This window comes from Lolium perenne, chromosome 6, assembly GCF_019359855.2.
Source record: "Lolium perenne isolate Kyuss_39 chromosome 6, Kyuss_2.0, whole genome shotgun sequence".
In the NCBI taxonomy this organism is placed as follows: domain Eukaryota; kingdom Viridiplantae; phylum Streptophyta; class Magnoliopsida; order Poales; family Poaceae; genus Lolium; species Lolium perenne.
Window position 1 is genome coordinate 41079506 of NC_067249.2, and position 26703 is coordinate 41106208.

Genomic DNA, 26703 nt, shown 5'->3' on the forward strand with positions numbered 1-26703 from the left:
ACTTCATAGGAGTCTATGACGATCGAGGACCAATACGTAAATTACGTTGCATCCATGTTGGATAAAAATATCCCTTGTTGTTCTTTTCACCATGTAGACACCTCCATAAACAGGTCGTAGTTCTCGACATGTTGTAGGGATGATCATGAACAAGCATAGTTGTGCTCCGGTAGATGACCTGCAAGAGAGAAGAATCTTTATCATTGAAAATCTTGTCATTTCTACATAGTCATAGCGGCCAAATAACAACAAGCACTCCCACCCTAATAAATAACTTAAACCTTTGATCCCCATTGTTTAGCCAATTGTCAAATATATTACCAATATTGTGAGGCGGGTACAAGGTAGAACCTATTTGGACGACTAATCATATAAATCTCGCAAACTTGAACTAGAAAAAAAAGTGTTTGATAGTCCTATCTTGGTGACAGAAGACACACTTTGTAATTCTATGCATGCCAGTTGCATTTCGCAAGGTTGTCTTTAGTTAGGATTACACCTTTGCGAAGATACCACAAAAAAACTTTGTATTTAGTGGAATAGACGGAGAATTAACCACTCTCATGTAGATTCAATGGAAACTCGTTAGTCCCTTGCGACAATTGGACCAAACCTAGCCGTTGTAGCAAAGCATTCCATGATGCTAGCCTCGGACCAACAAGATTTCTTTTGAATGTCATATTTGGTGGTGAAGTTTCCAACACCTTGGCGATTATATCATTTTTGTGACACACACTATTATACAAAGCTAGATATTGTTCTCGAAGTGTAGCATTTCCTAACCACTTATCCTCCCAAAACCTTAATTCCGAGCCATCCTAAATTATGAACGAACCATATGAGAAGAAGTATTTCTTCGTCACCATTAGCCCAACCCAGAAGTACGAGTCCCCGGGTTTCCAGTAAACCAGGAACAATGCTGGTGAGCCAATGTATTTCCTCTTTAGAGGAATTTAACACACATCCGTCTTCAGTAAGAAGATCGAAGAGTCATTTACCCATGAACATTTTTATTGATCTCAAGGTCATGAACCCTAAGTCCTCCTTGATCTTTAAGGCAACAAACTATATTTCCGATATTTTGTTTTATCACTATCTCATTGCCAAAAGAATCTTGACCGAAAATAATCAATCGTTACAAAAATCCTTTGATTATCTGGAAGAAGAAATTCATATACAATACCATATTAGTTAATACTAGATTAATGGGAACCAATCTTCCATCCAGAGATAGTAAATTTTTCTTTCTAGACGCTTAATCACTTTTGTAGTTTTTACTCGACGTGTTTCCATTCAGCGTTGTAAGCCTCCGATCAATTATCTCGGGATTCCTAAATAATTAATAGAAAACTTTCCTTGTACATACCTAAATAATTCAGCATACATGGCAACCTAGTCTTGGGCCTCACCGAAGCAAAACAATGCGCTCTTGGGGAAATTTATTTGAGACACGACAGTTGTTCGAAAGTTGATAATTTTAGTTTCATATTCTCGCTTTTTGAGTTTCGTGTTCCATAGATAGAATCGTATCATCGGTATATTGAAGAATGGATAGTCCACCATCCACCAGGTGTGGAACTACACTTTCAATTTGGCCATCGTTTTTTTTGCGTGCTCTGTGATTATGGTCAACATATCGGCTACTACATTAAATAGTATGAGTGATAGTAGATCGTCTTGTCTTAATCCTTCTGCGTTTGAAAGTATCTGCCAATATCATCATTGACTTTGATGGCCACACTTCCCCTAAGAACAAAATTATGGATTAGAGCACGTCACTCATCACAAAAACCTTTTATTCTAGGGGTCAGAAAAGATCACTTAACTTTATCATAAGCTTTTTCGAAGTCTATCTCTACAATTACTCCATACAATTTTTCCGATGCAACTTATGTGCTGTTTCATGCAGGGTTACAACGTCATCTAGGATATTTGTGTCCTTGCATAAAAACAGTGTGAGTGAGACGTACAACATGATCAACCACCGAATTTAGCATAATAGTTACTGTTTTCGTGAATATCTAACATTGAAGTTTCACTCAGTTTTTTTGAAGGAGGAATATGCACAAAGTATCCAAACTGAATTTGGGGGAAAATCACGCTTGCCGAAGAAAATGGTTATGAAAATCTAGAGAAATGAGCAATATTGATGGATGATGTATATATTTATCGTACCATGAAATTATAAAAGCATATTCCATTTACACAGGAGATACAGAAAAGACAAAATTCTTTGAAGCGACAACGCTAGAAGGTCTCGGCTGGCCACAGTGAAAACATTTTTCAGAACACAAAGGCTAAAGCTACGGCACAACCCTTGCAGTACAAGCCGTGCCTCGCCAAACCCCCAAGAAGCCCACGTGCTCTGCCAGGGTTCTGCCATGGCGGCGGAGCACGACGACGCCGTGGCTTCGGTCTGCGGGAAGAAGAATACGGGCGGGACGGGGTTCCGCGGCGTCTGCCGGAAAGAGCACGGCACGTACTGTGCTCGGATCTGGGACCCATGGCGGCGAGCCATGGCGTACATCGGCTCCTTCCGCACCGCCGAGGAGGCCGCCCGAGCGTACGGTGCGGCGGCGGACGCCAGGCGGCACCTGCGGCTGCAAGGCGCGGCGGGTGGCATCACCGACTTCCGGCAGCGCACGGCTGCCACCTCCGACGACGGCGACGCGCCGCTCCCGCGCGTCTCCTGCGTGGACAAGGGCGCCACGGCCAGCTCGTCTTCCGGCCAGGACGCGGGGAGCGCCAAGAAGAACAAGAAGAAAAGGGCGGCGCCAAGGCCGGAAGCCTGGACCGAGTAACTTCCGCGGCGTGCAGCGGAGACTCGGCGGCAAGTACGGCGCGCAGATCGGGCACTCGAAAGCTCACACGTGGCTCGGCTCCTTCGACACCGCGGAGGACGCGGCCAGAGCATACGACGCGGCGGCCGTCAGGCTGCACGGCGCGGCTGCCAGAACCAACTTCAAAGCTGATGGTGGCGTCGGCGTGCACGCCGTCGGACTGGAGAAGGCTGCTCGGTCACGGTTCCGCGGCGTGTGCCAGCACCGGAGCGGCAGGTACAGTGCGCGGATCTGGGACTCGGTGAAGCGAGCAAGGCTGTGGCTCGGCACCTTCGACAAAGCTGAGGACGCCGCCAGAGCGTTCGACGCGGCGGCCGTCAGGCTGCATGGCGAGCGGGCTGTCACCAACTTCAAGCAACCACTCGTGGACCTCAACGACTTCCCGGAGCTGCCGGCGCTCGACTTCTCGGACAACATCATCCCAGGCGCGCAGCTCCACGATCTCTGGACCGACTTGCCACAGGCGGAGTTGCAGCCGCTGGACGAGCTCCTCCAGGACATGAACTTCACCGATGTGGCGGCCTAACAGGTGTGGCAAAAATACTCTGTTTTTTGTTTCCTTTTCGTGGCATTACTAATAGAGGGAGACGAAGTGACGAACTGCGCTGGATTTTATCTGGGCCGAGAATTGCAGAGGTGATCGAAATCACGTTTTGTTTTCGTGTTTACCAGGAAAATGAACACTAGATTCATGTTGGTTTTGGTGGATGTTATGTTTCACCATAATGAGTGACAGAACATCCAAAAATTTGATTCCATGCTAATGCAACTGAATACTACTCCGTACTACCTACTAGTAGTATATGTGGCTACGAGGAAAACATGAATATATACTGCTCGTGTTATGTTTCCACATTATGGCTGATTGATTGCACATCCATATGTGCAAGAAGAAGGTTCAGGCTAAGCTATGTTTGCTATTATCACTAATCATAGTTTGACAGTGCATCCCTCTGACCATATTGTGCTTTTTCATTAGCAAGTCCAGAAAGGAGAATCACGATGCATTTTCCTTTGATCACTGAGTAGATAACATTCTAACCTTAATCTGAACGTACTAACATATTGGGACCAATGTTAATGTAATTTGGATCACATTCCAAAGCTCGGACTTGGTGGATTATGGCTTATTAGAGTTGCATTGATGTTTAACCTAGCTAGGGCTATTGGATTGAGCATGAAGATTTGCATATCTAACACCATACATTACTACGAGTACTATTATGCTTTTTCATTGCTGTTTAACCTAACATGGCAGGGACAGAATCATGGCTAAGTGTGTGTTGCTTAAATATGCCAATTTTTTGTGCAGTAATAGTATATACATATTTAGATGGAACAATGGCTACACTAAAATACAGAACCATAGAGCTGGGTGATGAAATAGGCATTCTGATTTTAGCTGCTTCAGAATCTTCTCTTGAACTGTCAACAAAACCATTAGACAAGAAGTTTTCAGATATAAACTGCCCTGTTGGTTACACACTGTTGAATCATAACTCTGACATCTGCTAAAGGCACCTCAACTCTTAGTTGCATGACTAGGTTGCCCTTTTATGATTGGTATGGCTTCATTATTATGCACAATTTTTGGCTTGTGCTACCAATTGTTGTGGTATCTAAATCTGACCTCATCAATGTATATGTAAGATTGTAAGTCGCCTTTGATGATAGATGCAAAGAACTGGACAAGGATAAGTCTGATAGTGTGTTCCTTTCAGAGTAATTCATCTTGGCTCCTATGTGAGTCTTGAAACTGAGTGTACTTTGGTAGTACATGTTGCCGCGGATGTTACAATGTAATCCAACCATCATGTTGAGTATTGACTGTCAAAGTTTTCATTGTAGGGCAGTATTCTAATGAACAGATTAGAGTTTCATATAAGTTCATGTTCAATACTCCGTTCGTTTCATAATATAGAGTGTATTATATCTGAGCTTGAAGTTATTTAGGATATCGCAGACTTGGATGATACTTATTTGCAAGGAAAAATAGGATAGAATCTTAAGCACGCAAGTTATAAAAAAAACTAGCCAAGTGTGCTATTTCTATATTGTAGTACTCCCTGTGTCCCATAAAGGTTGTCATAAATTTATCAAAATTTAGATGTATCTAGTTTTCCTGGAACAGAGGGAGTAGTACTAAAAGAGGCGAAAACATAGTAGGTATGGTTAGATAATAGTGAAACCATGATCATCGAGAGTGAGGGGGAAAAACCAGTGAATGATGACCATCCATTTGATCACGAGGGACCTCTTGTCCAACTTAATTAGGTACCAGCCCTGTTTGCCGCTTTAGAATCTGAGATGCACAGATTCATGTTCAACTTTAGAATGATTTTGTTGTGCATTTGTGGGAGAGGAGAGGAGACGCCGCATGATTTTTGGACAAGTTGAATCGCAATTTATTAGAATTCATGTATGAATTATTTAATTTATATGTTTCGATTATTGTGTGAAACAATTTATGAGTTCAAACAATGTAATATTGTTTAAATTGTTGTCTAAACTACAAAATATTATAGTTTGATAAAAAAATCAAAAAATTGGGACCAGCCGTGTTGGGATCAGCCGTCTCTATAGAAATGGAGCTAGTGCCGACGCCTCTAATAGCATCGTGCCAATGCTGATGCGAATTTGGAGAAACTTTTGACCTCCTTATGGACAGAGATAGTTCATGAGATGTGCTAGGGAAGATGATCTAAGAAAAGACAAAATCATTCGTGGAAAGAGAAAGGGGAAGAGGGGCTTCGTCCATTTCGCCATCGTGGACTGTTGCGTCACACGACCAGCCAGCGTGCGAGGTACCGGACTGACCTGCTGCGCGCCATAGGTTCACTGCGCGAACGTCACGTTCATTGCAAAGCTAAAGCTACAGCGCAACACGTGCTCACCGCGGTTCAGCGATGGCGGCGGAGCCAAACGCCCATCGCCCGCGGCGGGTGCCGACAAGCCGTCGCCGAAGAAAGGGAAGGCGACCGCTACTTGGCGCGTGCAGCTTCCGTCGGCGGTTCCATTAATCAATCATCCGCCGCTGCTGTCCGCCGACCCTTCCAGCGGCGCATATGGTGTTCGTTGAAGTGACGGAGAGATAAAGAACATTTTCTTTTTATCCACATCTTAGTTTAGATGCATACATTGCCAGAGAGCCATGAATTTTATTGCAATGTAGAGTTAATGCCGTTACTTTCATGGAGGCAATGAATGTTGAATCTTCGTTTGCGAATGATGACATTGTTGAAGAGGAGGAATATGAGGATGTCGATGAGGAAGGAGAATGGTTGATTGAACCGCGCCCTACTAGTCGGTCGACCAACTACACCATAGCGGAGGCCAAGTTGCTTTGCAAGCCATGGTTGACAATTAGAATGGATCCAACAACTGGCTCCGATCAAACAAGAGAGACCTATTGGATGAGGATGAAGGAGTACTTTGACGCCAACAACACAAGTGAGAATGAGCGGAGCGTGCGTTCTCTTCGGTCTCGTTGGTCAGGCACCAACACGGATTGTCAAAAGTGGGCGGACGTGCAAGCCAGTATTGATGTCATTAACCCAAGTGGCACAAATGATATCGATAGGTAATCAATTCTACTACTTTGCTGATCATCTCTACGGACGATTGTTGTTCTATATGGCTCATCTATTCTCTTTTATTTGCTTTATAGAACTCTATGGCTAAAGGCTTGTTTAGAGATGTGGGAAAGAAGAACAAGAAAGACAACAAGATTCTTGGCAAGCCATTCACGATGCATCATTGCTATGAAGTGCTAGGGAACGAAGAAAAGTGGAAGACCCATGGGAAATTGGATGCGGCAACCATGGCCGCCAATGCAACCGGTGAAGCAACAACCATCGATGATGATGACTCAAGTGATGAAGGCAAGAAGAGAAGCTCCACTCCTCACTCGGTTACCAATGCAAGGAGAAATGTGCTTGGTAGGAAGACCGCCAAAGATATGAAGGAAAACAAGGCCAGAGATGATGACATAGAGATTTCTATGGATAGGATTACAAATGCAAAGTTGCAAGCAAATGAAGATAGGAAGGTGGCAAGAAACTTGGAGAAAGAGGCTATGGAGGCTCGAAGAGCCGCTTTGGAAGAGAGACTTGCCGCCAACGAGGAGAGGAAGTTAGCATTGGAGGAGAAGAAGCAAGCCAATGAGGAGCACCTACGCCTAGTAGAGGAAGAGAGGAATCTCTTCTTGATGGACACTTTCAACTTGAATGAAAGGCAAAAGAAGTGCATCAACTTTGCTCACGATGAAGTGTTGATCAAAAAGAGATTGTTGGCGGCCAATATGAACACAACCACGATCGACATGTTTAGAGGAGGCATGTTTGGAGGAGGCATGGGAGGCATGGCCGACATGGGAGGCATGGCCAGCATGGGAGAACCAAGCTATGGAGGAGTTTTCGGAGGGACCATGGGAGCACCGGTGAGTGGTGTCTATCGAGCCATGGGAGCACCACCGGAAGGATTCATGACCTCTATGGATCATACTCTTCCTCCTTCAAGCTAAGGTGTCGATGAAGAAGAAGCAAAAGATGACGATGACTTGGAAAATGCGAAAGTGTGAGATCATTTGAACTAAGGTAGATCATTTGGTTGATGATTTATGTGTGTTGCACTTTGTGTCCATTTGAACTATAATATGTTGTGTGTGGTTGTTGAACTACGTCATGATAATTGAATTATGATAGATCATTTGTTTGATGATTTATGTGAGTATTTGATCTTGTTGAATGCATAATAGTGTGTCAAAGTTGTTTTTCGTGGGGGCCTGCGGTGTATTTTGGAGCGTCCGGCGGAGGATCGTTTTTTGCGTCCACGCCCGTGTTGTATTTTAGCATCTCCAGTGAAAAAAATATCTCGCAAAGCGTGGTATACTTTTGCAGCATGGACGTAACGACTTTTGCTACTCCTAAGGGTTTTGAAAGGTCGATACTTCCCCGACTGTGATTTCATGCATGCCACTGTTCCTCGATCGGCTTCGGCGACGTGGCGAGCAATTGTTGCGGGACGGGAGGCTCTGCAGGAAGGCTTGATCAAGCGAGTTGGCAGTGGAGTTTCTATATCCATATGGGATGATAGATGGATTCCTGATTCACATTCTATGAAGCCACTGTTTAAACCTGATGATACAGACTTGGTGAAACCAAGTGAGCTAGTGAATGTAAGTGACTTGATTGATACTGAAAACTGGACTTGGCGGAGGGAACTAGTCCGTGCTGTGTTTGCATTACCAGATGCTGAGGCTATTCTAAATATTCCTCTCAGATCAGGTGGTGGCGAAGATTACTTTGCTTGGAACTTTGAATCCTCGGGTGTTTACACTGTCAAATCTGCGTACCGTGCTCTCGTGACTCGAAAAGAGCGTCTAGCTCTAGAGGAAGGGGCGGCTACTGAATCCTCAACGACAGAAAAGGATATGTGGAATGCCTTATGGAAGCTCAAAGTGGTGCCGAAAGTGCGGGTCTTCTGGTGGCGGGTGCTACGTGGTATTCTGCCCGATGAATGCACGCTTAAGCGGAGGCATATTGCAGAGATCAGTAGGTGCAACATTTGTCTAGCAGGAGATGAAGACTTGATGCATGCTATGATCACATGTTCTCATGCCAGAACGTTCTGGGACGAAGCTCGAAGATGGCTTGATGTCGATCTGCCAAGGTTACATCCTATCACATGGGCAAAGGATATCCTTTGTGACCAAAGGTTTACGGACCAAGACCGAACCAAAATTATTACGGTGATGTGGTCGATCTGGCACTCTCGCAACCGGTGGTAGCATGACAAGGAATTTTCTGACCCGGTGCACGCGGTGAAGGCAACGAGGGAGGCTCTAACCCTCTTGGACATTCCTAAGCAGCTTACTGTGCTGCCTGGACATGGGTGGCGGCCGCCTGAGTCGGGTTTTGTCAAAATTAATACCGATGGCGCCATCAATTTTGCTGATGCCAATGGAGGTGCTGGAGGTGTTGCACGCTCCCCTGATCGTCTTATTGGTGCGTGGTGTAAACCTCTTCTTGGTATCACGAACTCTCTCATTGCTGAGTGCATGCGGTGCGTGATGGAGTTATCTTCACCAAGATTCGGGGCCTCACACACGTGGTTATGGAGACGGACTGCTTAGAGGTGGTCAACCTCTGGAATACTCGCCACAGTTCTCGTTCGATTGTGGCTCCTCTGTTAGTTGAGATTGGAGATTTAGCTTCTTCGTTTAGTTTACATCCAACTACCCGGCGCATCTTTGTGCGAAGCGTGCGAGCACTTTGAATGTGACCGAGAGTTGGATGGACGAGACTCCTAGCTTTTTGTTCAGCTGTCTTCTGGCAGACTGTCCAGCAAGCGCTTATGTTTGAATAAAGATCTCCAATTACCGCCAAAAAAAAAAAAATGGTTCGCTTGGACATGCTCTTAAGGTAGGGCGAAAACTCTGTTTTTTTTCTTCTGTTTACCACAACTGCCCTCCCCTTCCCTCTTCTCCCATGTCCTCTCCCGCCTAAAACCCTAGCCCCCCCCCGACGGTCCTCCTCGCCTGAGCGCCGGCCCCGCCCCCTCGCAATGGCGCTCCAGCTCCGCCGCCTCCTCCCGCACGGCTACCTGCACCACGCTATCACCCTCGGCACCAAGCCGCTTCTGCCGCCGGCGACCGCGATGGTAACAATCCCCCTCTCATTCGCCTCCTCCTCATCGATTGCAGTAGGTCTAATTGCCATAACAACTTCTAATTTCCTCCGTCTCCTCCCATTCGCCAATCAACTTGTAATTTCGTGTTTCTTCTGCAGCATCAACTCTGTTTCTGTTAACACCCCACAACTACGATTAAGATGTCAACACCCCTTTTGCTTTAATTCTGTTTTTTGGCATGATCGTGTCAAATAAACATGGTCATACAAGGATCATTCTCTGAGTATGGTCTATGTGTTTTCACCTTTGCAGCTTCACTTTGGGGCTTTGAAGGCCAGCAGCATTGGTAGCTGTCGGTTCTTGTCGAATGCGTACGGTAAAAGGCTGAGGTTTTCCATTAGAAATGGCAAGAGCTCGTTCGGCAGTCCGAATGTGAATTGGGAAGACTGGGGCGTTGGTGGAAATTTGTTTCGTGGATCTGCTGAGAGACGGCAAAGCACACTGGCTGCGTGTAGCACCGCCATCGCTGATGAGGCTTCCACATCTAAGTCCAGCATGAGCGGCACAGATGCTAAAAAGGGCACTGCCCAGAGGAAAAGATCTACCAAGAAGAAGAGCAGAGCTGCTAAAACTAGCAAAACAGCAGGAAAGACAACTGAGAAAGCTGGTGTGAAGAACCAAGAAGAGAAGAAGGCCGACACATCTAAATCAAATAAAGGGGTTGGTGGTTCTGAAGAGAAAAAGACACTAACTAGGCCCAAGAGATCTTCGAAAGGAAATGACTCTGCTCTAGCCAAGAGTCAAATGAAGACCTCTACTGATGGTTCTGGCAGTGAGAGGAAGCCACTTACACCTCTGTATCCCCCCAAAGCTAAATCAGTTGTTGTGGTTGAATCAGCTACAAAAGCAAGAGTTATTCAAAAATACCTTGGGGACATGTACGAAGTAGTGCCTAGCTATGGCCACGTGAGAGATCTAGCTGGAAGGGCAAGATCTGTCCGCCCTGAGGACGACTTCACAATGGTATGGGAGGTGCCTGCTGCTGCCTGGACACACCTGAAGAGCATCAGAGTAGCATTGAAAGGGTATGTTTTCCTCCAGTATCAGTAATATTGTTCACATTTCCTTCATGACATATAGGTAGTTCTGTCTCTTGGACACTGGCACATAATTAATTACTCTTTCACTCTATGGGTCATATCAAATCCGATTTGGGGAAGTGGCGAATTGAGAATCTGGTAACTATGAAATAGATCAACCCAAACATTTAACTTCAGTAACTGATGCTCCATACTTACAAAGTTACACTCACGATGGTTCTTGTATTTATTACTATTATTTTTCTCTAGATCTGCTTTGTCCCGATACTAAGTGTCAGACTGTATATTTGTTTAAGTGAATTATTTACTAATATTAGAGCTAACTCTATGTCCTACATAATGTTTTTTAAACTTGCGCTGTGCAAGTTGCCAGGCTGAGTTTCTCTGCTTTCAGGAAGTCATTGCCATTTGTTTTCTGTTAACACTTGCTTATTTCTTGTCTCCAGGGCAAAAAATTTGATTCTTGCATCTAACCCTGACCGTGAGGGTGAAGCAATTTCTTGGCACATAAAAGAAATGCTTGAACAGCAGAACGCGTTGGGTTGCCATGTTACTGTTTCACGAGTTGTCTTCCATGAAATTACAGAGGATGCTATTAAGAAAGCTTTAATGTCTCCAAGATATATTGATATGGACTTAGTCAATGCTTATCTTGCTCGCCGATCCCTTGATAATTTGATTGGGTTTGGCATATCACCACTTCTATGGAGGAAGTTGCCTGGTTGTCAGTCAGCTGGACCAGTCCAATCTGCAGCTTTGGCCCTTGTATGTGATCGAGAGACTGAAGTAGAACAGTTTCGCCCACAGGAATATTGGACTGTTGATACTGACTTCAAAACCCAGTCTTCAAAAGGCCTATACCTCACATCCCGGATAAAGCATCTCAATTCAAAAAAGTTGGATCAACTTTCTATAAGCTCTCAAGTAGAAGCACAAGCTATAGAAAAGAGGATTTATTCTTGCCAATTTGAAGTAAAAGGGGTTAAGAGAAGCAACATTCACAAAAATCCTCCAATGCCATATATAACATCCAGCCTTCAGCAGGATGCAGCAAACAAACTACAGTTTGCTGCATGGTATACTGTGGAGGTTGTTTATACTTAATAACAGCTCAGATGCATATATATCGTGCTTTACTATTATATTATTACCATTTACGTGTAGCAATCTATTGACTTGCATGACTCACTATGTGACTGTAGGTAGCCCAAAAGCTTTATGAAGGGATCAGTCTTTCTTCAGAACAAGCAACAGGCTTAATAACGTACCTCAGAACAGATGGGTATCATGTAGGTACCATCCTACTTTAAGTTGATTAACAAATTAGTCTTGCTGTTCATAAATGTCTCATGTAGGCAGGATAAAACACACTATTAATCTGTTCTGTGTAGTCTGTTTGTGGGTTAAAATGGGTGCATTCAGACCAAAGATGATTAAACTGGTGCCTGTACATGCAAGTGAACTAACTGTAGAGAAATATTCCACATGGCACGATGGCTTTAAGGGGAGCGTGCCCCTCAGAAAAAGTAGAGAGATTACAGAGTGGGATGATCCTGTTTCTTGCTGACAAACTGGTAATACTAATCCTTAGATAGGAGGCAAAAGCTTATTTTTACAGACTAAATGATATATTCAAATAATTCTTTTAAGTAGAGAGCCCAGCTGTTAGAGTAAGTCATGGGCCTGGGCCCGTTAGTCTTATGGTTTGCTTAGGGGTCAAGTAAGCCTTACTTGGGAGTCAAGTAAACCTCTCTATATATGAAGAGGAGATGTATCAATCTAATCAAGCAAGAATTAAGAAGGAAATCCCTTCCCTCTTGCCCGGCCGTGGGCAAAAGGCCCCCGGCCGGCCTTCTCGCGCCCTCGCAGCTCTCTCTCTCCCTCCCAAACCCTAGCAGCCACATAACACTTGGTATCAGCTTTCCCGGGTTCGATCATGTCCAGTCCTCCACCGAGTTCTTCCCACCCGCCGCCGCCGCACTCCGAAGTCCCCGCCGTTCTCTCCCTAGCGGAGATCACCACAGCCCTCCGCGATCTCACCACTGCTGTCCAGGAGATCTGCCTCTTCCTGGCCGGTCCCTACGGGCCGCCGCCGCCGGCGGCGCTGCTGCCGTGGCAGCCGACGCACCAGGCGGCCTCCGCCGCGATCGCCGGGCCGCTGCAGCCGACGCTGCTGCTGTCGTCGCCGCCACCCGACGTTGGGCTGCTGCAGTCCCCGCTGCCACTGTCCACCATCTCCGGGCCGGGCCATACCTCGGCGCCGGGGGTCCCTCTTCTCCAGCAGTCGGCCGCCTTCTTCCCCACCGGGACGCTACAGCAGCAACAGCAGCAGCTACCGCCTCCACCAACACCGCCGCTGCAGCTGCTGTCCTCACCGACAATGTCCCTGCCGTTCGGTGGGCAGCTGCAACAGCAGCAACTGCTGTCGTTGCCACCAACACCGCAGCAGCGGCTGCCGCCGCCACCGACAACATCCCTGCCTTTCGACGGTATGGGAGCGACCTTGGCCCCGGGCTCTACATCGACACCGCCTGGGATGCCCTTCCACCAGGTCCGTTTCCCTCCGTCGCCATCACCGCTTCCGGCTTGGATCGCTATCCGCCACGTGTCGGCGGCGGTGAGGCTGCAGGCTGCTGCGCGCGGCCTCCTAGTGCGTCGGCGTGTGCGGGAGATGCGTGATCTGCAGCTGCAGCTCCTCCAAGTTGCGCTTCGTTGCGCAACGGACCTCGATCTCGTCCGCTGCGTTGGGGATCTTGGGCGTGCGGTTTCCCCCACGGGCGGCGGACATGTTGTTTTTCCCACGGGCAGCGACCTCAAAGTCTGCGCCATCGACAGTCATCCGGCGGGGAGAAGGCATGGTGTCACCGACAGGAGCGCACCGCGTAGCACCACTGCATTCCGCCGCCGGCCGCCGCGCAGGCTCCTTTTGTCCCGCTGGTTTCCATGGGATCCAGGTGGTTGTACAGGTGCACGTCCGACGGGCGGATGGTGTCCACTTTATGTTCAGGGGTCAACAATAAAGCGTCCCAGTCTATTTTAGGTTGAGAGTAATAAAACAAGCCGAGATGTAAAAGACTCGTTTTTAGGTATTAGGGTTGTGTTGCGTCGAGTCATGGTTTATTTAGGTTGCAGCTCGAGGACGAGCTGCATGTCCAGGTGGGGTGTAGTGTTAGAGTAAGTCATGGGCCTGGGCCCGTTAGTCTTATGGTTTGCTTAGGGGTCAAGTAAGCCTTGCTTGGGAGTCAAGTAAACCTCTCTATATATGAAGAGGAGATGTATCAATCTAATCAAGCAAGAATTAAGAAGGAAATCCCTTCCCTCTTGCCCGGCCGTGGGCAAAAGGCTCCCGGCCGGCCTTCTCGCGCCCTCGCAGCTCTCTCTCTCCCTCCCAAACCCTAGCAGCCACATAACACCAGCTTGATGCTATGATCAAAGATCTGATCGGGAAAATAGAGGTCGACAGGCCGTAGTAAGTGCTATCCCAAATAAACCGTCTGCTCTATTGTTTCAGTCTTGCTGTTCTCACTACTTCGTTTGATTTATGTATTTGTAGGACCCTAGGTAGCTACAGTACTAATGTTACAGTTTACAAATGAACATGTAGGAGGAACTCATGTTCATGTTAATAAAAAATTAAATATGTACCTGAGTTCAAGAGGTGATGAATGGAACTTAGATGGTGGGATTGTGCCTCCATTCACCCACCCAAGTTGAGCTAGGTGTAATTTTAGCTTGACTTCATTGCATGAAACACATCATGGGTGTATATGAGCATTAACTCAATCTTGGCGACAATTTGTGTGGTGTGTGCATGCATGATATTACTTTCTATTCCTCAGTTATCAGTGTGATGTAATACCCGTTTTAATAGCCTGAAATTTCTGTCTCACTTGTTTATTCTGTCTTTTCCCTTTAAGATTTCTGATGGAACGGCAAAAGATATTCGTTCATTAGTAAAAGAAAGGTATACTCAACTGGAACATGTTATCAAGCCTATTTTACTGAGTTTTTTTCAGGATTGCTAGTCTATCCTGTTTCATGTTTACTTCGTAGTTATGTAGTGCCCAATAATCTGGATTTAGTGTTTGAGTGATCAATTTGACAAAGTGGAAGTATGTTTTTTTCTCATTGTCCAGGATTTATGGGATGGGTATTGTGTAAGACAGTGTTTCATATTAGTAAATATTTAGAGCTCTTCAATCAAGAGGGCTGGGGAGCTTTCTGGTATCATTTTATGAAATTGTATTTTTTACTGTCTGATCCTGTCTTTCTCTAGAAGCTAGTTTGAGACAATCAGTTTCTTTGGAGTTGAGCATTGTACCTTCCTGTTTATCAGTATGCCACATGGGTCCTCCATTCTGGTTAACAAGTATTTGTTCTAGGTATGGCGAGCATTATGCAACAGAGGATTGCAGTAAGTACTTGAAGAGGGTGAAAAATGCTCAAGAAGCCCATGAAGCTATAAGGCCCACCAACATAAGGAGGTTGCCATGTAATAAACCCATCTGTAGCTTTGTGTTTACAGTTTACTGATTACGGATGCTGCACTATCAAATAAATCAACAAGAAACTCAATCTAATAAAATAGATAAAAAACGTTGACCAACGGGGGAACGATCCCTGTCTTGGCTACACATTGTTATGTAGGATCAGACTTTCCAGAGAATTACCGCTACGGATGATAACCTGTTTTAGTCTGCCCCTCCAGCGAATTACCGCTACGGAGGGGATTCGAACCCGGGTGGGCTCGGCTCAGCACAAGAGCACAAGCCACCAAGCTAGCACTTGGTTAACGAAGGCAAAGACCATTGCAGGATTTTTGGGGCCATTGGGCTAGATATTTGTTCCCTTCCTCCGACCTGTATTGCTTCCAGTGGCGATCACAAACCGTAGCACCTTCGGCCCATCCTTCTCTCTTCCTGTGTTGACGGCGGCAGCAACGAAGGCCTGCAACCTGTTGGCCGAACTTCTTCTAGTATATATAGACATTGTGTATTTGAGTAGTTTTCCTAGTTCCTTTTAAGTTGTTATAAACCTGCTGCTCCACAACTACCATAACCTTGATTAATAATAAATAAGGTTTTTCCATCTGTTTTTTTAGCTGAATTTGCTATCATGCTTTATGATAGATCCCTTGATAATGGGCTATGGGTATGCTTGAAGTCTGCATGCGCTGTAGGACTGAAAGCACCTGAAGCATTTTTCATATTCAGAATCAAGAGTTGCTAATGTTTTCTTTTGTTTTTTTGGCAAATATTCTGTAGCATCTCTTGTTCTTACTTGAATGTACTTGTGCATTATAGTGTTTGGTTTTTTTATGTATATAATTCAATCATATCTATTGCAGCATCTTTGGTTGGAATACTCGATGAGGATTGTTTAAAACTGTACACTCTGATATGGAGAAGAACAATGGCTTGCCAAATGGAAGCTTCAAGAACTGAGCTGGTTGGTTACTGTTTAACTTCACTTTTTACCTGTTTTTTATTATTATACTACATTCTTTAAATTTTATTATCATTATCTTTACAAAGCTATATTGTCTACAGTAATGTCTTACACAACCTAGGTTTATCTAGATCAAAGAATGTCACTGTAGCTTGTTTTTAAGATTTGAGAATGCAAGTAGTATATCAGCCCTCTATTTTTCCTCATTAAAAACTGTGAATAACACGTGCTTTATGTTTGAAAGAAATCTGATCAACAAGTTTGCAGCGCATGGGTAGGGTGCCGCTCACATGTGTATATTATCTTTGTTGGTCCAGTTGACAGTAGGTAATAAAAACTCCTCTGAGCTGGCTTTGAAAATCATAATATGTATTGTAATTAAGAGGGATTTGTAAGTTGGCATCTAATCAAGCAAACCTATGTTCTGTTTTCCCCCTTTCATTTGCAGAGTTACCTCATTCATCTCGAGAAAAGAACTGAGCACAGTATTTTCATTTTTTTAAAGGAACTTTGTGTTCATGCCAAAATTGTCGTGTCAGTCTTTTTGCCAAATTGTCGTGTTGGTTCTTTTCCTTTTGTTATCAGCTAAGCACTCTTTTCACAACTTTCACCAAACCATCTTATGGAAACACCAAGCAAGTATAGAAGGCTGACCATGCTAGCCATAGAAGTGAAATGCCTTACCCATGAACCTTTTTGATTTTGATTTTCAATTTTTTTATTCTATAAATTTTATGCTTAGTTTTGCACTTTTGCTTATAATTGCATTGTAGATCCAAGTTGATATTGGTAACCCTGAAGGAGACATGACCTTTCATTCATCTGCATCGAGGCTTGACTTCAAGGGCTACCAAGCCATCTATGAGGTAAGTTCTAAATTTACTTTATCTAATTTTATTTATCCTCTGTTAGCTCAGTTATGTTTGCCTAGGTAAGGAAATATGTTGATTTTCTCCTAATGTAGCCTTCCACACTTTCCTTTATGATACTTTGGTCTGCCCATGAGTAGATTGAGTAGAAAATATGTTGTATTAGTCTCACTACAGATATTATTTCATTCTTCAAGGGATGATTATATGATTGCTTTGGCCTTTATCATCTACATAACCTTAATTTGGTTTATAGCTGTTACAACATGAAATGCTCCACACAAACAGCAAAGGAGGTTGTCAGTGGGTGCTGCATGATATAAATGTGACTAGGTTTTGTATAGTTAATTTTGCGGGCAATAAGCTAAGTAGTTATGATATGAAAAGCTTCAGTTCTCTCTAATACTTGAAGTTGTTAGGCTCTCTACCCCTCTTCCAAGGGGTGGCAATCCATCGAGTTGAATTTAAGGAGTTTCTTTCTTTTCTGCCTTGCCTAGCTTGACATGGGCAAGTGTCCTCTCTTCTTTCGCTATAAATAGAGATGAAAGCGAAAATCCACATCTGAACCCGAGCTCATAGCTCAATTCTTTTTACAACAAACATGAGATGTGTTTTAATTGCATGCAACATTTGCAGAGAAATAACATGCATGATGGTCTGTGCAAAAAAAGAAATCTGGTGCTTTTTAGAGCATTCGGATTTGTCTTTTTTTTTGCACAGACCTTTATCTACGCCTTTTCTTGGGGAATTTTGGCGTGCAGTTAGAACACATGTTGATTCTCACTATACCAAAAATTATTATTTTTTATTTGGTTTACTATTTGTTTCGATTTTACTATCCATACATGAGCAAATGAGCTGGGGAGCAGAAACACCATGTCCAGCGAAAAGTACATTCTCACTTAGATTCAGATAAAATGAGAATACAGGGATCAAGAGAAAATTCAGTATTCTTCATTATGTCTCAAAATTGTACAAATCATAATGTTGGCAATACTTATGGAATATATGAAATATGATACCTCTGTTGCCTTTTCTTCTTTGTGTAACTGATTTCCAGAAGTTGGCTATAAATCTCTCGGATTGACTTTTCCAGTTTTCCGAAAAAATAATTCTCTGGTGTTTCGAAAAAGGACACCTAATGCTCGCATTGCATGCAGCAAGTATAATACATGTACTGTGCATAAAATGTAACCAGGGTGTGCTTAATGGTCAGAAGTATGTACTCTGAACTGGTATTGTTTTTGAAAACCAATTTTGGCCTGTTAGGAGAAATTGACATTTTTTCAGCAGGTCCTTGCTGGCTAGTTTTTCATTTTGTACAAATTCAACATGATAATTAAAATATGCACTATATTATAACTCTAGTATTGACTCATTTATGGTGTGAATTTGTAAAGTACACACTCTATTATGCGTTGCTAAGTTTGATCAGTTGATCCTTAACTCACTAGTCTATTATGATGTTTCTTGTTGAACTTATCTGAAGTTTTATCTTTGACTGATGCAATTTTGTTCTGCACAAATTCGCTATTTTTATTATGCTTGGGAATAAAATATGCCCTTTTTCACCCTAAATTTACTGAATAGCTTCTCTATATCAAGTTTGTTTTGTCTCGTGTTGCGCGTGACCATGTAAATTTTCATTCATTCCCTGCTGGAGCTCGTTATCTCTTTTTCTCCAAAGGATGCCTCTTCACTTACCGTTTCTTAAATGCACGAATTTCTTCTGATTCATCAGTATCTCTAACTTTTAGTGTTATGCATAAGCTTCTAGTTTTTCCTTAAAGGAGCCGACGGTTAAGCTTTTGCATGGATAGAAGATGGTTGTATTTTACAGAAGTACCGTGCCCAGCGTTCAGTATTATGAGCTTATTAAACCCACTAATGAGACTGTGTTCCTTGCAGGATATTGATAATCCTGAAGGAGAAGCTGCGCATCAGGATAATTTTGAGGCCTTGTCCAAATTAGAGGTTGGTAGCAGCTGATTTGTCTCTGACCATACCTTTTCTGTACCTTTTTTTTATGTGACCACATATTGCTGGCCATCATTCAACCATGTCATAGCACATCTCTTTCTCAGATCAAGGATTTGGTTTCTCCAGTTAATGTGCATATTGGGCAGCACTATACTAAACCCCCGCCCCATTATTCTGAGGGTGCATTGGTCAGTAGTAACCTCTGGTTTGGATTTTTCACTCGTTGTTCCTCTTATCATTGCCCATTCCTTTTCTCTTTGACTGAATTTTACATTGGTCCTTATAATCTCCAGATTAAAAAGCTGGAGGAACTTGGAATTGGAAGGCCGTCTACATACGCTTCTATAATGAGGGTGTTGCAGGTAGTGTAATGTGCTATTTATCGTTATGCCCAAAATGCATCCTGTTGCCTTGAATGGCTGTGTAGCTACTTATAATGTGTGATGATTTTTTAGAAGTCCCATGAGAGCATACTTACTGAATTACATGTTTTGGTTGGTTGGCTCATGTTGCCCCCCCCCCCCCCCCCCCCCCTGGAGCGCTGCACATGGGCACCATAAAGCTCACATGTATTTTGAGAACCCGGACTGAGTTCTGGCAACAGACTAATAATAGGCTGCCTCCATGGTTAGTGGTTACTTACTAGTATGCACGATTAGGTAGAGTAACAAGTTTTGAGAAAAGTAACACATGGCCGAGCCCAAGAGTTACCAAAGTTGAGGGATTCACCATGCTCCAGTTTCTAGTTTCGTTCATGGGCCTTGCTACGCGGCGGTGCCGCACATAAGTCGTTTCGTGCGGCGGCTAGTGAAGCAGCTAATTACTACCAGCCCAAAAAACGTGCACGCGGGTCTCTTTCAGAAACAGCTGAGCGCAGACGTAGCAGCAGCTTGGCAGTCTAGGAATGAATCGAATCGATTGCACAGGCAGGCCATGCAAAATAAATCATTAAAAGATGGCTAAAAGCTATGAGTGCATGCATCTCTTTTGGTCTGATATGGTGCAGCGATTCTGACAACAACTACTAGTACATGCTTTAGAGATCATTACCAAATTAACTAGACACAATTGTCCGGTTTAATTGAAAAACTGCCATATTACTCATAGCTGATGTGATAATTAGGCCTTAAAAGACATTATTAATTTCCAGATTAACAGAGACCAATTACCGGGTTAGTTACGCATAGCTGCCAAGTTCAATTGTTAATTGTAGCCATATTAATCGGGTCAAAACTGCCAGGTTAATAGCGTAATTATCAGATTGATTAAGCTTGATTGCCGGAATAATTAGTCCTAATTGCCTGGATAATTAGCTCTTGCAGTCATTCTTCCTCTATGGCCATGGGCTCCGAACAGTTCCTCTCACAAAGCTGCGGCCGTGGTCTTCATGGTAGCTCCATGCTTAGAGTAGGCAGCGATTTCTAGTGCTCCTGCGTGCTTGGCGGCGGCGACGGCGTCCGATGCTGCTCCGTGCTCGGCGGCGGTGAAGTCCTCACGCGCTGCTCCGTGCTCGGCGGCGACGAGGACCTCCCTGCTGTGTCACGCGCTGATGGCGGCCCCCCGCATGGCTCCGTGCTCGGCGGAGAGGGCGGCCCCAGCGCTGCCCCGTGCTCAACGGCGACGACGAGCTCGAGCGCTGTTTCGTACTCGGTGGCGGCGACGGCCTCCCGCACGGCTCCGTGCTCGGCAACGGCGACGACCTCCCCCGCTGCGTCACGCGGCGATGGCGACGACCTGCTCCTCCTCTTTTTACTCTAGGCGCTGCCTCCTGACTCCCTTCGTGGGGATGTGATCGCTGACTAAGGGGCCGATGCGTTTTTTCCTAATACGCTAACCGCCGCACGGAAGCCTCACCATTGGCGGTACTTTTTCATTCATTAGCAACTACTTGGGAAAATGGATATGTGTTTATTTTTCCATACTTGTGACATCCAGGACCGGAAATACGTGACAATTGAAAGTCGAGTTTTGCACCCTGAATTCCGTGGTCGAATGGTATGTTCTTATTCATGATCTGATCTTCACCCATCTACAAATATCATCTTCTTTTTGTGATGTCATCTGAAATCCATTATGTTGGTTTAAACAGAAATAATGCTGACAGCTACGGGCATTGCTTTTGTATTATACTCCCTCTGATGTTTTAAGTTTTTTTTACTAAATGCATGTATCTAGACGTTTCAGTGTGTAGGTTCACTCATTTCAGTCCGAATGTAGTCCACGTTAAAATATCTAAACCATCTTATAATAGTGAACGGAGGGAGTATTATCTTGAATGACGGTGCATTGGTAACATTGTAACAATGCTTTGTAATTGTACCTTTATTAATCTTTCTCATGACTCTAATAAAGGTGTATTAAGTCGCTGAAACCTTTTTATGTTGCTCTTCATACCATTTTCTCTCTTTTACAAGGTAAATGTTTCATGGTTTTGCAAATGCCCAATTACACCTCACCAATTATTTAATTTTTTCTGCAATTTATTTTTTGTCCATATGGTTTTAGCCTGTGTTTGGGGCATTGTTTCAGTTCACCTAGCTGAGGTAGCTTATTATAAACTTATTTCAGTTTTTCTTGTGCCTTGTTTTGACATATGTTCAATGCCATCTGTTTCTCAGGTCTCAGCATTTCTTTCGCATCTTTTCTCTGAGATCGCCGATTACAGATCTACCGCTAACATGGAGGCTGAGGTACTAAACATTGTTCAGCCGATAGCTAATGTGTACATTTTCTTCTATATACTTGTTCTTTACTATGGTTTAAGAAACTAGCTTAGCTGGTGATATACCATTAATTTGGCCAGACCTTTCGATGAGATGGGTACCTTTAATTTGTGCAGAAATTTCACAACTGAAAGTCTGGAGCTGAAAATAACCCAGCTCTGAGATACTAGCTACCGAAGACCTGTTTCAACAGGGGTTTTAGGTGGGTACCACAGACCCTACTTTTCTAGTTAAATATGACTGAAAAGGAGCGCAAATAAAATCCTCATGTTTCCTTCAATCATTTCAGCAACTCTAAACAAAACTGAAATTAGCTATTTCTGAACTTTCCAAACTAAAGGAAACCAGAAGAAAGATTTTCATTTCTCGGAAATATACTCCTTTATCTCCCATGTACTCCTTTACATCACAGAAATAACCCTTCTTTTCACATATGGAGGTACCCCTCTTATAGCGAAAAGGGCTACTGCTACAGTGCATTGGTCCAATGCAACTAGCTTATACTATACTATAGAAGTAGTGGCTGTCCCATGAATTTGGACAGTCAACAGAAGTGTCTCCTATTTGGGCCTGCCATTAGGGTTGGGCAAGCCAACTGCTGCCCAGCTCCAGCCAGTGGTGGATAGTGCAGCGAACCGGCTGTAACCGTGGTTAGCTTTAACCATGGAGAGAGGACAATCCTCGTTCAGACTAAACTGAGCACCACCGCAGTACACGCCATGATGTCCCTTTCCATACCGTCCAAAGTTCCCGAGGCACTGTTGAAGATTTGCCGGGCCTTTTTATGGAAGGGTTGGTGCGACGTCAATGGAGGCCATTGCTTGGTCGCGTGGGATAAGGTAGCCTCTCCAAAGTGCAACGGAGGATTAGAGTTGCCTAATCTTCGCCTCCTCAACCTGGTCCTTCGATGTAGATGGGCATGGATTCAGTGGGTTTATCCGACCAGGCGTGGTCGGAGTTCAACATCCAGATTCCGGAGCAATCACGCTCTTTTCGAGTCGGCTACCTGCGTGGTTTCGGAAATGGGAAGAGAGCCTGGTGCTGGAGGAACCTTTGGCTCAATGCTGCACGGTTGACTGACATAGCGCCCAACCTCATTGTTTTGATCTCAAGTTCTCAACACGTAGGGCCAATGCTCGTTCGGTGAAGGAGAGCCTAGGTGGAGAGTGCCTGAGGGACCACAGTCCGGATTTGAGCGAAGCGGCCGTGCTAGAATTCTTCCATCTGTGGCATCTCCTTGCCAACGTCCAGTTGATCCCAGAGTAGGAAGACCCCTTAGTGTGGAGATGGTCTAGTGATGGGGTGTTCTCGGCAAAGTCAGCTTATGCCACTTGCTTTGCTGGCACGACGAGGGCGCCAGCCCCGACACATGTTTGGCGTTCCAGGGCTCACGATGGCTGCAAATTCTTCACGAGGAATATGTGCTGGACTGCTGACAGGTTGCAGAGGCGTGGCCTACCACACGAAGAACAGGAAATAATTCAACATCTGCTCATTGGATGCATTGTGGCCCGGCAGGATGTATCATCAGCTTTGCTGGACATTGAGTAAAACATGTATCTCAATCATTTGCTTCTCTGCTTTTAGGCTCAACCAATGAGTTTGAATACTATGAAATGCAAAATCAGAAAACAAGAAGTATTGAAATCAGAAAACACGTGTGGACCTTATAGAACATACATAATATGCAGGTTCACACATAATAGCAGTAAACAAGAAGTATTGATAACTATGTCATTCCTGTGGCTCCATATGCACCAAAACACAAAGATGATGACGGTCCACAGATCCCGCTATGTCGAGGAGGGGCACAGCCTGGAAGCCCACCATTGCAGCAGCTCCGTATCACCCATGGGCAGCCAATCCGGCTTGTCCCACCGCCGTAGCACCCATGACCAGACCTGCTTCAGCTTGAGGCGATGCTGTACGTTGTGTGGTTGTATCACTAGAAGTCATGTCCTCAGTAGCTGTCGGTTCAGGTGAATATGAAATTCCAGGAAATCTGGAGGTTAATACTATTAGAAAGTGAGATCCACATACTTATAAAAGAAAGATTGTAACTGTGTTCATAATTTTTTTCTTTCTTTAAAGAATATTAATAAATATATTATCCAGATATGTTCAAAATATGCAAAATTGAGTAATTTTCAGCCAGCATTATGGCCGCAGAATAATTTAGGAATTATAATTCTGTATCCCCGATGGGAAAACTTGTTATGTCAAGCTGACATAATTTTTTTGAAACAAGTAGTTGTGCGATAAATTAAAGTCCACGTACTCAATTTTTGGTCATGTGCGCATGTGCAACCCTGAGTTGCACTCAGCATTTGAAACAGGCTATTATAAAATGAATTGTGTAGAAGGAGAAAAAGGTTTTCATCATTATTCATGATGGAAATACAAGACGGGAGAAACTCTAGAAATATTTGTTTTTGTTCAGCCATTGTTCCTTTACTTATATTTAAAAAAACGGAATACTTAATCCAATGAAAAATTATGCTTCCCGACTCTATTCATAATCCAATTTGTATTTTGGATGCAATTTCCGTTAGTCTTTGGAGACAAATCGCGAGAATGTATATTCTTTGGACATATCCAAATATGTCAATAAGCCTGTTTGGATAGGGTGGTCTTTAGGTATTTGGTTAATTTTGTTTTTGTTATTCTTTGGATACGGTGGTCTTTAGGGATATCTAATGCAAAATTCAACTAAAGATAGTACCATATCTGAATTATCCAGATGTGAAGATATGCATGTAACAAACCCAAATATGAAAAAGCCCATTCCAGCAAGTTAGCTCCTATTCCATGTGCACATTCTCCTATTGAGCTTGTTGAATAAGCCCACGACCATGAACAATGTATGCATCACTATTTTTCCTTTCTTAAAATCTTTGATCGATAATCATAAAGAAGTCAATGTGATATATGATTCCTAACTGGAGTGGTCTTTGACTTAAATATGGGTGAGGATGATGTGCTGAATAGAAGATGTGGGAATAGTAGTTTTCTTTGGTATAATAATCCTATTAATGTTCCTTTTCCGCTACATTAATAGCTAGACAATGTTTCTGCTGGGTCAACTGAATGGAAGGGCCTCCTGAAGGATTACTGGGAACGATTCAACAAATATTGCAGAGATGCTAGTCAATGGGATGTCAGAAAGGTAATGTTTATTTGGTACCTGGGAAAATATCTGTTGCACCCAGATGTTTATTCTCATAGAAGTAGTACTTGCATGAGGTTATCGCTCTAAGTTTTCTATCGCAAGATGCTTCACTGTTGTAACTTGAATCGACATTTGATTACTCACTTTGTTGCAGGTAGAGAGAATGCTCGAAGAGAAATTCTGTTCTATCCTCTTTCGAGACCTTGGCAGTGATAGTAGGATTTGTCCTAGGTAATTTTGGTTAAGCTGTTTAGGAAGTCTAATTTGGCATCCCTAAACATATATGTTTGCACAATTTGTTCAGATTAATTTGGCATGGGAAACCATCGATGTTACCTATCATGTGATGCATTAACCATGTTTCTTAATACTCTGTTTCATATTATAAGACATCTTGGCAAATCAATTTAGTTTGCTAACAAGTATTATAATATGTTTTATAATATGGAATGGAGGGAGTACTTAACATGCTTGCTGGATATCTGCAGTTGTTCTGAAGGAACCCTGAGATTCAAAGTTAGTACGTACGGTGAAGGCTATTTTATTGGCTGTGATCGGCATCCAAAATGCAAGTATGATCTCGTTATCCTCTCTAATGAACATTTAATGCCTTGAAGTTGAGCTTAAACTCTGCTGTAAATCCTTGTTTTCTCCTGTATCGTCATACTTTTATTGCAAGGACAGTATCAGTCAAACCTAATGACTAAACTAATTATGATAGGTACATTGCTCGCATATTATCATGTGATGAAGATGATGAAAATGAAGCCTCCGAGGAAACTCCAAGGTCTTTTGAGCCTAGGTTACTTGGTCTCATGCCCGATACAAGTGAAAAGGTTTTTCTCAGTCTAATGTATCTTGCTTTATTTCTCATGCACTAGTGTGTATAATATTTTGCTCGTTCTACAGGTCTTCTTGAAACAAGGTCCTTATGGTTACTACATCCAGGTTGGAGAGGATAGAAAAGGAGCTTCTCAAAAGAGAGCTCCTCTTTCTAAGGTAACTAATACATTCTTTGAAAATTTTCCATTTAGAGACTTAACACCGATATCTTTTAACATGCTTTTTTTAGGTCAAAGATGTTGACTCTGTCACTATCGAAGATGCAATTGAGCTATTGCAGTATCCGAAAATTCTGGTACACTTTTCTATAAATCTTAGCTTGTTGTATGCACTGTCGAGTGGAATCATGATGTTGTTGCTGCCAACAGGGAAAACATCCTGGTGATGGGCAGCCAGTACTTATGACACATTCTACCGCTGGATTTAGCATCCGACACAGGGGAACCCTCGCTCCAGTGCCAAAGGTACGATATTTGTTAATATCGGAAATCAGACGATAATGGGATTCCTGTGTTGTTTGCATTGTTGCTAACTTGTTATGAAGAAACTTTAATATAAATTATATGCAATAACAATTATATAGTTTTTAATGTGGAATTCTCATTGCAAGTCTAACAAGGCCTTGAATTGAATATGACTGATGACAGGCCGCAGACCTAAAGAAGATTACCCTTGAGAGTGCACTGAAGCTTCTAAAGGGTAAAAATGCCAGAAAAAATGGTCGACCATCGGGAAAAACTAACAAAAATATGGAAGTCATTGAATGGCATTAAGTGAGCAGTTGTTTAAAAACCCAATGTGGAAACTTACACACTCAGAAATAACAACAAAGGTCAATATAAGCTTGTGCAAGTGGTTCTGTGTGCCGTCCATACATTCTGGGTTATGCTTTTTGAGGAGTGTGGCATCAATACGTGACATGGCAGCTGGTCAGAGAAGCACACACAACCTGTGCTCAGTTGATCGTGTCTTCTGAGTTATATTTACTGCTGGATTTCTCCACCCTAAGAGCATATATACCAAAGATAAAAGAAGGCTGATATCTGTGCGCTTGATTCTTTTATGGGTCAACGTCAGTAGCTGTATAGAACGTATAGAAAA

At 43.5% G+C, this 26703-nt stretch overlaps 1 protein-coding gene across 2 annotated transcripts; it reads left to right on the forward strand.

Annotated features, from left to right (window-relative positions):
- Positions 1-10132: 10132 nt before the first annotated feature.
- Positions 10133-26461, forward strand: LOC127308269 (uncharacterized). 2 transcript variants are annotated; one of them, XM_071821609.1, is made up of 20 exons: positions 10133-10555; positions 11017-11659; positions 11773-11859; positions 14488-14534; positions 14953-15062; positions 15918-16018; positions 16792-16884; positions 18796-18861; positions 18972-19055; positions 19161-19229; positions 20803-20862; positions 21486-21557; positions 24649-24756; positions 24914-24990; positions 25248-25331; positions 25481-25595; positions 25669-25758; positions 25832-25897; positions 25971-26066; positions 26250-26461. In XM_071821609.1, the coding sequence occupies exons 1-20, from the start codon at positions 10275-10277 to the stop codon at positions 26373-26375; spliced, it is 2475 nt and encodes an 824-aa protein (XP_071677710.1). In that variant the 5' UTR covers positions 10133-10274; the 3' UTR covers positions 26376-26461. The 2 variants fall into 2 exon arrangements, with proteins under 2 accessions (XP_071677710.1, XP_051195014.1); XM_051339054.1 differs by lacking the exon at positions 11017-11659 and having other exon boundaries at positions 10363-10555.
- Positions 26462-26703: the final 242 nt, after the last annotated feature.

Coding starts and splice junctions, on each gene's coding strand:
- LOC127308269 (XM_071821609.1), top strand. CDS start 10,275: ATGAAGACCTCTACTGATGGTTCTGGCAGTGAGAGGAAGCCACTTACA. Junction 19,056..19,160: donor ATTATTCTGAGGGTGCATTG/GTCAGTAGTAAC, acceptor TATAATCTCCAG/ATTAAAAAGCTGGAGGAACT. Junction 25,596..25,668: donor TGCCCGATACAAGTGAAAAG/GTTTTTCTCAGT, acceptor CTCGTTCTACAG/GTCTTCTTGAAACAAGGTCC.